General features: G+C 40.2%; 1 protein-coding gene across 1 annotated transcript in view; it reads right to left on the bottom strand.

Moving 5' to 3' along the window:
• HECW1 (HECT, C2 and WW domain containing E3 ubiquitin protein ligase 1) overlaps positions 1-14,764 on the bottom strand; it is a 271,938-nt gene that overhangs the window by 77,962 nt on the left and 179,212 nt on the right. Inside the window, exon 7 of the mRNA XM_075054515.1 lies at positions 1,379-1,521. Coding sequence (XP_074910616.1) covers positions 1,379-1,521 — 143 coding nt within the window. The remainder of the gene's footprint in view (positions 1-1,378; positions 1,522-14,764) is intronic.

The following is a 14,764-nucleotide window of genomic DNA, read 5'->3' as shown; positions in this document are numbered from 1 at the left end:
ACTTCATCCACCCCTCAGAACAGAATGAAACTACAGAAGAGATTAACTTCCCAGCTGCCCAGAATGAGGCTGAATCAATGTTTGCAAAGCATTCTTTGAGTGTAAAGGGTTCACTAAATAGTAATATTTATACATCTTTTGAAGAAACATAGTTCACTTCCAGTTTGGCCCAATATATTTGCTAGGATAATTTCACATGCATCAGAAACTCATATAAATGAGACAATCTCAAGATTTGTGTATAATCTTTCTGAACTTGTGTGTATACTTCTCATTGAGCTTGCCTGATATTTAAAAGCCACTACAGTATTAAAACTAAGCCAGATCTAGGTGCAGGTTGGAGGCACTGCTCTTGGCAAAGTATATCTTTAGATAGACAGTGTTTACAATAAGGAAGTAAAATAGGAAGATATAATCAGAAGATGATGAGAAATCTTCTCATACAGAGGGAAGCCAGTGATATCAGTTAGAGGGCTCTACCTTCCCCAAGCTGTTCTTTTCCATCTGGTTTCTAAAAGCTACTCTATCTTCCCTTCTTGTGAAACAGGGAGGTAGCTTAGTCCCTTCTGGTAGATTCAGCTGTCAGTATCACAGCCAGTTTCTGAAACAGCTGTTCAAAACCACTTCCAACAAGCTCAGCTTCCTGCTGTTTTGCTGAATTGAGATCCAATTTTCAGAAATGCCTTCTTGGAAACTGCATTGCATGTACTCTCCTCAGGAGATGACGCTTTCTCTCCCTGCTCCTCAAGGTCTGAGCCTTACAAGTTTAGAGCCAACTTTTTGGCTTTGTCTGAATATTATCCATCTTCCTCAAATTGGTTTGTGTTACTTTGGCAGCATACACCTTCCCAGAACTTTCATGCAAAGGGGAAGCAGGGCAGGGCTGGTAAGCTTAAGTGAACTGGTTATTCCTTGTCAGCAGGGTAGGGTCAGAAAGATTTAGTTACAAAATGCCACATTTTTTTAATAATATTTTCACTGTCTAGAAATTAAAGGGAGGAGGAACAGATCTGGCATGATTTTAGCCCATAGGTAGTTCCCTGAAACATGAAAACAGCCTGTTGATAACATTAAAAGAATATTCAAATTGAAAATATTGCACTCTCCAGATTCACAGCCATGATACACAAAACAGTTTTCTTTCCTAAATGCCAGCTCTCACTTTTCAAAATGCAATGGATAGGGTTATAGAGGGAATTCTTTGTCTGGCCTGTAGTCCTATAAATTCTAATTAAGACCAACATCATTCATCAGACAACTGTCAGTTTAATAACTCTCCCTAAACGTCATTATATCACTATAATGATATATCACCAGCGACTTCAAAACAGCAACACACTTTTTAAACAACAGAAAGTAGCATAAACAGCAAATTTACCCTATGGCATGTCTTTCCAAGAGGCGTTGAACCGGCATAGAGAGTTTTCCCAGGAAACGCTTGATGATTGGTCGGCTCTTTGCAAATTTGTCTTTAACTTCTATTTCCAGGACATCCGTGGGCAGGGAAACAAAGCTGAATTGCTGCAATAAAGCAAGAGAACAGAACATGAAGCTGGTAGCTGGGCCACAACATCACACAGTTGCTAGTGGCTTATCAGCCTGTGTAAGCCTCTGGCTCTTTCACAGGACAGAAACAGTCCTTGGACCCCAAGGCATAGGCCTGCAAAATAAAAAGAGCTTGGCCTCAAAGCAGACAGGTGAAAGCACCCTATAGTGACTGCGTAATGCTGCAGAATCAGGCTTGGGGAATGTGCGAATTTCATTTATTCATGTCATGGTAGCATCCAAACACTCTAAACAAGGCTTGCCAATGGTAAAGGACTGGACACCTACAGAAATCTAATGAACTCTACCCAGCAATGATCATTGATCTAAATGTAATTGCAGAGATTATGGTGGTTTTTTCCTTTTTTTCCCTGCACAAATTCTAAAAACTTTAAATAGCTGCATGTAAGTACAACTGAAATGGCAGCCTGAAGAGATGTTTAGTCAGCATTTCCCTCCAAGTCAAATTAGTCCTCTTTACATTTGACTGGCTATTTGTGGTACTTCAGCTGTGAGGCGCACCTCAGCAATTGAGAAGTGAGGATCTAGTGAGGTGAAGGACATATGATCACAGTTTTCAGATATGTCTTGAAATCTCTCCCTGGCTTGCTCATTCCTGCCCCAATTCAAAAAGGGAAAACTCTGAAAATACTGTTTATCGGATCAATTTCCTAACCTGGTTCACAGCATGGTCCCACAGAGCACTAAACCAGAAGGTAAGCCACAGCACAGGCTGCCGGAACAAATGATACTGGGGAAGATAGGAATGGGACCGTCTAAAACTGTTGTCACCAAGTGCTTTGAAATATGGGACCACCACCTCAGCTGACCTGGTTTTAAGAACATCTGTTTTTATTTGTAAGTAATGTTTCAATAAGCTTTTAGAGACTGTGTGCATGCAAACCTGAGGTAGTAACAAGGAGAGTGATATTTTAGGTTGTAGGAGCAAGGAAGTCTGTGTGTACAGTTTACAAGTGTGGGACCATTAGGGCACCTGGAAATGTCGGGATCTCCCCACAGGGAAAGTAAAGCTCTATTTAGAAATAATAGTGAAAAGCAAATATATCAGATAACATGTCCTTGCTTGCTCCTAGACTGGCTAAATTCAGTACAGACTTGGAGCTGGTAACACAGGTCACTGAATCATTTTTCCAAACAGATTCGCTACTACTAGAATATCATCAGTCAAAACCCAGTACATCTCTGCTGTGGTGCACAATAGTAGGGAAACTGTAAGACTGCTGTTCACCTAACTGAAAGGTCAGTATTGAACTGGAAGACAACTTCGGTAGTAAGTGAATATTAAGATAGATGAAAGGATTTTCTAGCTTTCCCACTGCCAAAAACAACCTTCACAACAGAATCATGCTCTGGGTTATCAAGGCCTGGAGTTAAGCCCTAAATTGCTTGCTCTATTGAATCATGATCTAATTTTCAGAAAGGCTTGGTTTGAACAGCTGCAAGTGAAACCAATATGAGTGGGATATTCTGTTAATCAAGCCCTGCTAAAATGCAAATAATCAGAGAAATAAAACTGAAATAACTGCTAAAGGGTTATTTTCTTCTTATTTTCTTTTACATCTTTGCAACAGGTTACCAAAGAAGATAAACCCAACAAAGGGGAGAACATGAATTACCCATGTATATCGAAAGTTGCCTTATAAAAATAAGTTGTATTACCATTACTGTTTCACCTGCTAAAAACCTGGGGTAACTGCCACTTCATGACACTTACAAGGAAAGCAGAAGGGAATTAACTTTTAACTGAATAAGGTTATTGTAACATACAGCAATTTGCCATTTAATGAATTCTCCATTATTGTGCTGTTGACACCTACATTGTAAAAAAGTCTCTGCGGGGTAGAGCATGAACACACACACACAGGTAAAGACTGAACTGTTCATAAGTGGAAAGTAAAAAGTTGGTTAATGATCTGCACCTTCCTATGTTATTAATATTTTGTCTTGTGATACAACTCTGAAGCAAATCAGAATCTGCATGGGTATTCGTTTCCATAATATCAGGTGGAACCAAGCCTGACAGTTCCTTCCTTGCACAAGAAACACATTGACATTTTCCAGAGTAATTACCAGCACCTGAGCTGAGAGTATGGATGCATGGAGCCAGGTGTGTTGGAATCAACCAAAGGAAATGTCCTTTTTTCCTGGAACAGCTGTGCCTCTCAGATGTACAAAGGCTGGGATATTCCATGCAATTTGTAAAATCAAATTGTGTTCTGATTTCATCACCTGCTAACCATGTTGCATTTGGGGATACATGAGACTGCCCTGTGATCAGCCCCTGGTCCATGATCACAGTTCCCAAATACTTCTAGGAGAACGCTCTGATGCATAAAACCAGCAGCATCTTGGAAACACAATTAAGCCTTTAAGACCAGAAGCGTCCTGTGGCAGAGCTCAAAGGTTTTGCCATTTGGAAACAACTGCAGTTTGAGATCAAAAGTTAACTCAGTGAAATGGGTTTGGAGACAGCTTGTAAAATAGTGATAATTTTACATAATTCAGTTTTCCGATATCTAAGCACTTGCTCCTGCTGTTGCTGTCATCTAGTTTAATACTTAATGGGCAAGATTTTTCTAAGGCAATCCCTGACTGCGGATGCCTCAGGCTCAGGCCACCCACACTGGAAATCCCAAAGGAATCCTTGTTTGGAGAACACACGGGCCTCTGGCCCTTTGAAAAATAGATCCCAGAGAAACACCTAGGTTTGAGAACTCAAAAACTTATAAATGCATTTTCACTTTTGAAAACACGTAGGTTCTTGTGATATTGAAAGATGGGACTGTCATCTTTGGATGTGGAAGCACATCACCATCAAATCCTAGTTTCCCTCTCTTCCTTCACCTTGTTTTCTGATGTCAGCCTCTGTATCTTAGCCACAAAACGCTGGCTGCATTTGCACTGTTCAAAACCTTGGCCTTTACTATCCTATCTATTTGGAAGAGAAAGGATCCCGTGTTTCATGGTCTTCTCCAATATAACTAAGATAACACAGTAGTAATAGATTACTGCTGGAATAAATTACATTCTTTCCTTGCCTAATATGTGCTAATTGTCACACAGCAATGGCCAGTTTGTGAAAATAAAAGCGCAAGCTTCATATCTAAGTTAAAAAAAAAAGACAAAAGACACCAATTATAAATTCTGCAGTACCCTTGGGCTCACACTGAGTGATGTTGTGATTAATAATTCATCCCAAGGAGGGGCAAGAAAAGGAGGCTATAAGATCACAACAGAGACAAAAATTGACTCTTTTCAGGATGAGGAAAATCTGATGTGGCTTCTTACACATGCCCACAAACTACACAACTGATAACCAAAAGTGCTACATTTTAAGAATAAGTCTGCTGCCATTTTTTGATGTTACTATTACAATTTTTACTGTAAGCCTTCTGTCATTTGGAACTTTTCTTATTATCACAACTCTTAGTGTTACAGAACTAACTCAGAAATTAAGCTTTCATGTTAAAAAGAAGTATAATGTTCATGGTTGCAGAGAAAAAAAAGAATACAAAAACTTTAGTACAATGAGCCCAAATATATTATTTTAAAAAGACTTCTGATTTTCCTGACAGTCACTTCTTGAAGCCAGATTCTTTCATGTTTTGCAGCTGGCATTGGCTACCGTGCATTTTCTTTCACAATCTAAGACAGCAATCTTTAAGCTCTATATTTTCATTGGGGCCACAGCTCATTTTGTGGGCTTGTTCATTGGTTGGGGTTTTTTTCCACAAAAATTTAAGTTCCTTGAATCACAGTCATTAGTGCAAACTCTGCAAGACTGGTCAAGAGCTTCATGGAACCTGGTGGAATCCAAAGGCACTAAACTAAAGTTTACACTGAGACTAACTGTAGAAGGGTGTACTGAATTTTACATAAATGGGCTTTTTTCACAAAGACCAAAGTGAAAATACAATTTTTAACTTCTGTTGTTCTGACTTAACTTGTTCAAAAGCTTTAGCCTCTCCAGCTGTCCAGAGGTCCACCAAACTTGACAATGGCTGCATGGATGTAGTTTGTGACTTCGTCTGAGGCTTTCTTTGTACTTGAATACAAAAACTCTAGAAGGAAATCCTGTATTTCAACACAGGTGCAAACTCATCTACCAAAACTCTTATAGTTTCAAGGCTAAAGCCCCACCCAAGGAAAAGACTTTTTCTAATGACTGATTATGTATTTATTTGGATAATGGCAGAAAACAGGACACCTGGGAAGAACAATCCACAAAAGTTTTAAGTGATGGCTAGAACTTGCTTCTTTTACTTGATCCCTAACCAAAATTCAAGTAAAATGCATTATATACAATGTGGAGGAAAAAAAAGTCTTACAAAATATCACCAGACCCGAAGTTTATATATCATCTACTGCAGTCAGTGGATGAAGGGATAACAAACAAGAAGTTAAATCTCTGTTCTTTGATTAGCCCAAACCAGTAATTACCTACAATGTTGCATTAGTCACAGTGCATTACCCTGCATATCACATCAACTATTGCTTGGTACAAAATGACTCGTAGAACTTCAGATGATAGATGACACAGCAGACTCCACAGAGGAGATGGCAGATTGCCTCAACAAAATTGCCAGGAAATTACCATTAGGAACAACCCGTTTCTCACAGGGTGCCTGGCCCTAGAAACAGTCTTAGACCCCATCTTGTCCATCTCGCATATCAGCTGTCCCGTTGTTGGATCCTTACTGGCTAGGGATGAGAGGGCTCCTCTTTATAGGTTACATGTAGATGAGTGGAGATCATGGACAACCTCACAGTGAGGAGCACCACTGGAAGGATGAGGTGGTCAACCAGCTGCCCCTGTGCCTGGACTGGAAGAACCCCAGACTGAAAAACCCCCGGAGTTAGGAGCTTTGGAAGAGACTGCAGGGAAGCTTGGAGTGCTGAGCTCCAGAGGGCGTGACCTTTTTATTTTCCTCTAGAAATGTATTAGGACTGTTACAAGAAATGGTTATCTGTCAGGTCTATCACTAAAAGGAAGCTACGTGCAGAAAGTATGAACACAAGGAATGATTGAAGATCCCTGGCATACTGGGGAAAAATAGCATGTCATGAGCAGTAGTAAGGAGGCCTTGTGGAGACTGGTATTTCCTGGTCCCTGGAATACATTGGCCATGTCTGCATTAGGAAGACATGTGGTACAATGTGAGTGGATCTGGGGAGCAAAGCAGCTGTGCACCTCATTACCCCATCCAGACATGTTGCAAGGGTTTTACCATGAAGTAACTCCAGGTTGGTCCCCTGGATTGAACTCCCATTATCATGGGAAAAGTGTTAGGTGCACTCGTGAAACACATCTCTTGCCTTACTTTCTGCTGAGAGCAGTTCAATTTATGCACTTTAAGACTGCCAAGCGGTGTCTTTAGTGGGGAGATGAGGAGATTTGCTTTTAAACTGTTCTCTTGAATGGAATGAAAATACTATTGTAGATGGACCCATTGAATTGTTATGAATCACGATCTACAGAACAAGTTAGTATTCGTATTATTTTCCCACTGCCTTACTCAATTATTTCCTTTTTAGGGTATTCTTGCATCCCTCTGTAATTATGATGGCTAGGAGGAAACAGACTTGCTCTAGAAGCAAAGCCATTGTGTCTCTCTACTTTCCCCGCTTCTTTAGCCATTTGTCAATGCCTGTCCCACTTGTTAGAGTGGCAGAAGGTCCAATGGTTGCTTTGTTCCTACACATTTAATGAAAAGAGACAGTAGGATAGGAGAGAGAGACCCTATTAATTCCTCACTACAAGAAAAGTTGCAGCATTATAGAACATCTTATTAGACACTGGAGAAACTGTACCAGGCACAGCCTTAAAATGCCACAGCCAAAGGAAAAGCTTTAGTTGTTATTTTCTCAAGCACCAAAAATCAACATGCCATAATTAATTATTTCCATAGAAATATAGAGAAGGGAGGAGCAAAAGTGACATGATGGAGAGAACCACAGCAACATATTAACTCTTCCTGGGCTAAGCAGTGTATCATCAGTTTTGGCTCTGGTCAGTAGTAAGTCATTAGGATTCTCCTCTCATTTACACAGATTTTACACAGCCACCTCCTGCAGATTCACTCTCACAAAGACACAAATCAGAATCAAAGCTACCGAGAATAAGCCGATACATTCATACTCTCACACCATCTCAATGACCTAAATGTAAATCTGATTTTACATTATTGCTGCCATCTTCAAGCAAGATCTGAAAACACTGTAGTAAACACCATTGAAGGAGTTTCAGACAGTAATCTACTTTTCAATGCCTATTTGCTTCCAGACCCAACAATGGTTTTACAGACACAGATGACTAATTTCTTAACATGAACAGATCTTGTGAGGGTTTAATGCATGACTTATGTATGGTAAAGAATGAAGGCACATGCTAATGCTGACCTGGTAGAATACATCTGCATCATTTATAAGACAACAGTATCATTTCCAGAACTTGAGAATAGTTTTCATAGAAAGCCAACTAATGGTGATGATTAATTCCCATGTTTTATTTTTACCAATATTATTTGCATCCCTGAATATGGATAGATCACAATGATCAGCTCTCAATAATACTATCAAAGAAGCTGTTGAAATGGAGTATGTCCATTAGCACCAATTAGACAAGTTAAGTGCAAGTCAAGTTCTTCAAAAACAGTCAGTATAATAACTGGTGAAAGGTAGATAAATTAATACATTGGTGACAGGAAGAATCAGGCTCTTGAACTGGAGTTGAATAAGCAATAGAATTAAAAAGAAAATTTATTTGCAATATCCATCATGCCACAGGGACAATACAAGCAGACGTAAATCTTAAAAGGCTGTAAATTACATTTGATGGATGAAGACAGATTTAGTCTTTCAGCTGAATATTTCGTTAGTGGGGTTTTTAGTTTCAAATACTTCAGTGAAATAATTACACTCTTAATGCACTCGCCACTCTCCATCTGTATTACTCTGCTCCTCATTCAAACACCTCCTCTACATATCATCTACGTGTCCCATACAACACTACTCATATGAACAATGGGATAAGCTCATGGGGGATTCCAGTTTCTTAAACTTACTACAGTACTCCTCAATGGTAATACAAAATATTGCAGAGTCAGTAGTGTCAAGCACAGAGCTCCACTGCTGCCAAAGACTGGGACATGCCTACACGTACTCTGAGAGGAGTCCTAGAATTCAGCAGTGACAGCAGGGTGCCAGATCCAATGTGGTACCTTATTCTGGCATGACACAATGTTTTTTTTTCCTACAGTAAAAGGGGTGCGCATAAATAGGTGTTGCTGTTCTAAAGTCTGATTCAATCCTTTCTACTGAACTCCTTCAAACAGGGGTAGGGCCTGCAGCAAATTGGCTTCCTAGATTTCTCCCTCAGATTCACTACTGCTCTGTAGAAGAAACAAGGAATAAAAGAAGTCCTTCTTGTCTATTTCATGTATTCCACAACATTCAAAATTACTAGTTAATAGGCTCATCATGAATTCTCTCTGATGGCTTAGATAGTTTTGCAAGATGTCTTCTACTTTATTAATGGCAAATTTCAGCCCTAAGACATTAGAAATTTAAAAGAACTTCTGGATAAATCAAGTGCAAACACTGCTCAAAGAGCTGGAGTTTTTCTTCATCTCTCACACATTGTCTACAAATTTATTAGCACAACTGTCGTGGTTTAACCCCAGCCAGGAACTAAGCACCACAGAGCCGCTCACTCACTTCTCCCCCACTCCCACCCCTGCAGTGGGATGGGGGAGAGAATCATGTAGGGTACAATTATATGGAACTTAGTTATTGGGCCTGAAAGTAGCTCATGGTGACAAGAGTGTTCCAGACACCTTTAGAAGGCATTGAACAGAATAAACAAGAAGATAGAAAAAGAAAGATCCCAGTTAGAAAAACACAGGTGCACATTCCACAATAAAGGGAACTTGGCACAAACAACCTCAATTCAGGGGCTTATCTCGACCAATTGGACTAAGACAAGTCTTGCATGCTCTAATTAATACAGCCAATTATGTCCTGTGTTTATGCGTGTGTACAGAGCGGGTATAACTAACTTTATCTTACGTTTGTGCGTGTGGACAGTACCGATGTAACCCATCACCGTTTATGCTTGTGCGCGTGGACACCAAATGTTTGCATGCAGCAACCAATCTGAGTTTCTAAACAACTTAGAGAATTGTATAAGAATGATCAGCTAGGCTCAATAAACGGGCGACTTTAATCATCATATTGGTGGTCTATAGTCCGGGCCCCGCGGAAATAAACCCTAAACCCTACAAATCAGAAAAAAAGTAAAACTCGTGGGCTGAGATAAAGGCATTTTAGTAGGACAGAAAGGAAGAAAATTATAATAATAAAAAAGAATTGGAATATACAAAACAGGTGATGCACAATGCAACTGCTCACCACTTGCCAAATGATGCCCAGTTAGTTCCCGAGCAGTGATCCACCCCCCTGGCCCAATCTCCCCAGTTTATATACTGGGCATGATGTCATATGGTATGGAATATTCCTTTGGCCATTTTGGGTCAGCTGCCCTGGCTGTGTCCCCTCCCAACTTCTGGTGCCCCTCCAGCCTTCTTGCTGGCTGGGCATGAGAAGCTGAAAAATCCTTGACTTAGTCTAAACGCTACTTAGCAACAACTGAAAATATCAGTCTGTTATCAACATTATTATCATACTAAATCCAAAATAACACTATAGCAGCTACTAGAAAGAATATTAACTCTAACCTAGCCAAAACCAGGACAACAGCATAGACTGAAACTCTGTGAGGACTCTCATGAGCACTAATATACAAGATCAGCAAGACTGATAGTCTTCTGGATGCAGAAGTTGCAATTAAAATGCATTTCTAGAAGAACAACGTGTTAAAAAAAAAAAATCTAGACAGTTTTTTCACACCCATTCCTGAAGACAGTGAAGCTGTCTCGGGCTTTCACACTGCAATCATGACCAGATAGTCAGAAAATTGTAGCTGTAAAATCACAGCTTTTCTGTGTAGTCAAACTATATTTTATACTTTACCTGGCCATGTGTGCAGAAATGCTATACAGTGAAGCTACCACTCACAAGGCTTTATTCAGTCCCAATGACATCTTTGGCAAAACTCATACTGAATTCGGGATCTGGATTTCACTGCACCTATACTGGATTTATGCTTAGGTGTAAAGGCCTCCAAGTTTCTGCAGCAGATTCTTTTGTATTTGCCAGTAGTAGGGGGAAAAAAAGGGGTTATCTAAGTTAAACAATAAATAAGTAGATCAGTCAGTGTGATGTTCCTATTGCTTTTTTCATTTTGGACTTCTGGTGAAACCATGCAATGATTCTGTGAGGCCACAGTAGTACTGTCGGCATCTAATGCTCTGAATATTAGATCAAATATAACCTGCTTTAGTTTAAATTCATACTGTTAATTCAAATATATTAAAGCATCTTTAATGGTTTAACTTCGTTCTGGAAAGATTCACCTTTGATCAAGTATCCCTTGCTTGCATCACTCTAGGTTTGTGCTATATCAGGTAGCGCCCATCATACCAACCAACATAAAGCCTCAGGAGAAATAGAGAGCTAACATAAACCCCACATGGCACAATCTGGCTACTTTGACAAAGCGTCTTTCAGTCCCAGTACTGCTGGGTGGTCCATCATGCACCAGCACTCATGATCACAGAATCAGTGCTCAAGTTATAAATCTGCATCATAAAAAAAAGCAGTTACAAACCAGCACTCAGTCAGTTGCATTCATGTCATCTTGGCATTCTTGCAGGCAGCATCCAAACCTGATGTTTCTATCACTGATGACAGCCTGCACTACAGAAGCCCTCTCTCCCCAAACCACCTCCCTCTGGCATTTGAGCCCCTGTTTCCTTCTTATGATTTTGTGTTAGTAATCTGAAGAGATAGGTTACGTGAGAATTCATTCAAGTGCAGTACTTTTGAAAGGTTGTGGGTTATCTGAGGTGCAGAGAGTAAAAGTTACACACGTGAAAATGCTGTAATTCTGTTTATCCGATCTGACACATTAACTACTATTTGTTACGTGCTCTTGTATTTAACACCTCTGCTTACACACATCAATTAATCCACCAGTGAAATGCAGCTATCTTCAGAGTGATAAAGCAGCCACCCAAAACACTATGTTGTGCCTCAGCTATAATTTAACAGTATTTGTACAGGCTGAGGCAAAGAAACAAACAGGGAAGCTGCAGGGAGTTCAGATTGTTTTTATCCTAGTACTTGCCTCCCACTTTAAGGCAATCTACTCTTCCAGAGCTAGAATTATCAGAGTTGAAATTCAATGCATCATTTAACAGATGACATTTTCTACTACTTTAAATATGCTGGATGGTTGCAACAGCCACTTTTTATAGCCATCTCACTGGCCATTCCCTGAGGGTCTCTATCCACTCACCAGTAAATGAACAAAAACTGAAGAAGCAGTTAGCTCAAACTGCCACAGTCAAGAAAGAAATACCATAAATATGTCTAAGATAAAGTCCAGAGGCCTGAAGTACTTTATCTGCAAAACCATCAAGAGAATTTCCTACCCAGCTGGAGGTATGTGAACTACTTTTTAAGCCACTTTGCTTTGTTGCTTATGATCCCCAATGATCTCTATTGCTTGTCTGAACTATCTAACACTTTCCTGGTTGCTGTCAAATTTAATCTTCTTAAAGGAGCTTTTTCCAAAGAATGTGACAGCAGACACATTGTCTCAATATGAAATAATACAAGAATAGTGTCATTATTTTTCTACTATCAATATTAGAAGAGATATGATCAACATTCACCCTTCTCAATTCTACTAGATGTATGGGAGATTTGGGAAGTGGGCACTTCCTTCCGAGATTTCCTTTGCATTTTATCTCAAATCAGCATGATAGGACAACTCACCCACTACGCTCTTGCAACTGTGTGGACTGCCAGCACAAGGTCTGCTTAACCTAGGGTTTAGAATCAAGCTGTCCAGTGGCATGTGGTTTCCAGGAACTCACTTATTTCATTTAACAGTACAGATGTTGCTGAAGAATGCACCAGTTTGAAAGCAGAGCCAGGAGTAAGAAAACAAGAAGGACCATTAACCCTGATTCAGCAACAAGTTCCCTGTCTGAAGACACTTGCTATTATTTTTATTTTCTGCAGCTGCCTACTTCTCCTCATTGACTCCATAGAGGCCTAGGCACTGTCAGTAGGTAGCGTGGATCTCCCCCAAAGTACTCATCTCTTGTCACCATTACACATGGCAATATTCAGCACTTTGGCTTAGCAGAATCTGATCTTATGCTTCTGTGAGCATGTGAAAACATACAGAAACATCACAAAATGACACCCCTCTACTAGCAGAAGATACCACCTGTGTTTTAACCTCTCTCAGTGAACAATTCTTAGTGTGAGGGCTATTTCACACCACACACAGCCCTGCTGCAAGTATCAAAATGTCACGTGCTACTTCTCAATTAGTAAGACATTTCCATTTCTTTATGCCCTCTTGTACAACATATTGCAAAACAGAGCAATGGAAGAATAGCTTTAAGTCAGGATAACTTGTGCTGAATGGTATTTGAACAGCCTGTGAAATGATCATCAATATTACATGAGACACATGAAAAATTGCCTGAGGTATCATGGTGCTCCCAGAGAGTTCTTATAATGCAGGTGGTTACTATGCAAATAGAACAACCTGGTAAGTGTATGAGGGGCAATAGGAGAATGAATTAATGTAAGTAAATGAGTCATCTCTCAGTCTGTAGGACTTTATTTTGGTGTTAAGGCCCTACGAAACTGAGTCAACTCTCTCACTTCTGAATTTTCTCAAGGGTAATCAAGAACATATATAAAGATCCCAGTCTGCAGCTATTTTTATAGTTTTATTTCCCTATTCCAGATTTTTTCAAGTTTAGCAGCCAAAACAAATCAGGTGTGTCATTCAACTGAAAAAAAAAAAAAAGAAAAAAAGAACATCTGGCTTCTGTTTATATGTAGTGACAGAGAACCTTAGGAAAGAATCACCCTTCTGAAATAATACACTGCCTAAAACATTTTGGGGGGAAAACAACTAGTGACTGTTCCATTTGATGAAATGGTTATGATTCCTTGGTATTTTTCATTTCATATATTCACACCCATCAGTAAAAAGGGTGGACAGAAGAATGGCTACCACCATGATTCAGCAACAGTTTGCAGTCTTCCTTCTCCCATAAAGGGACAATGCTGAAAAAAATCAGGTCTAGGGTCTTCTGTGCAATAGAAACCAACGTGGGTATTCAGTAGCAAAACAAAGACTTCAGATTAGCTGATGTGCATAGACTGCAACATAAATACGTGCAGTTAAACATCCCAATATCAGCTGAAGAGAACGCAGAAGGAGAACATGTTGAATGACAGCTCGGCTGATTTAGACTCCTTAGCCACTAACAGGCTAACAACAGAAAGGGAGAAGCAGCGTGCTTGCACACAACCAAGAAAACAAGGGGCTGAACAGAGAAGCTAGAAGCCAGCTGTGCTCTTTTGCTTTCTGATGTCCATAATTAGGCCACTTCATTGTTTCTCTTTTTCTCGCTGCCAAACTCCACTGAAAAAGAAATGTCAGCCCACAAATTCAGCCATCCTGCGTGGCCTGAGGAGAAGACACCCTTGACATTTTATCAGGGCCACATTCTTACTCCTTGGTTATTTTATCCTCTAGCAGTGCAAAAGGACCTTGAAGTGAGAATGAATTACATTGGCTAGGGGTTGTCAGAAGACTTCTGACCAGTACTGAGTGCTTCTAAAAGGTCTATTTTCAGTCTCCATCAGCACAGCTGCCACAGCCCTCTTTGGATAAGGACAGCCTGCATGCCACCTCAGCAGTTAACTCTGGCTGATACAGAACGGTGGGACCACATTCATACCCTGTGTCTTCCTGTAAGTGTCAACTCCTGGCATCCACACTTGCTGCCAGCTCCCAGCATCACACATACTGAGTGTGACACACATACAGCAAGCTTCCCCTTCATGCCTGCCCGCCTCTAGGCCTGTGTCTTATGCACTTTACTGAAAGATCATTGCCAACTACCTGATCCTCCATGTCAGTTCGAGCTCCTCAGCTTGACCTGGGACCCCTCAGCCAGATACATCTGATGCTTGGAGCCAAAGAGAAATTACAGCTTGGTGGATGCCTTACGACAGGGCCTTCCTCTTAATTAAGTCCTTT

This window comes from Buteo buteo, chromosome 2, assembly GCF_964188355.1.
Source record: "Buteo buteo chromosome 2, bButBut1.hap1.1, whole genome shotgun sequence".
NCBI lineage: Eukaryota > Metazoa > Chordata > Aves > Accipitriformes > Accipitridae > Buteo > Buteo buteo.
The sequence above is the reverse complement of the archived record's forward strand: the minus strand, read 5'-3'. Positions and strand labels throughout refer to the sequence as shown.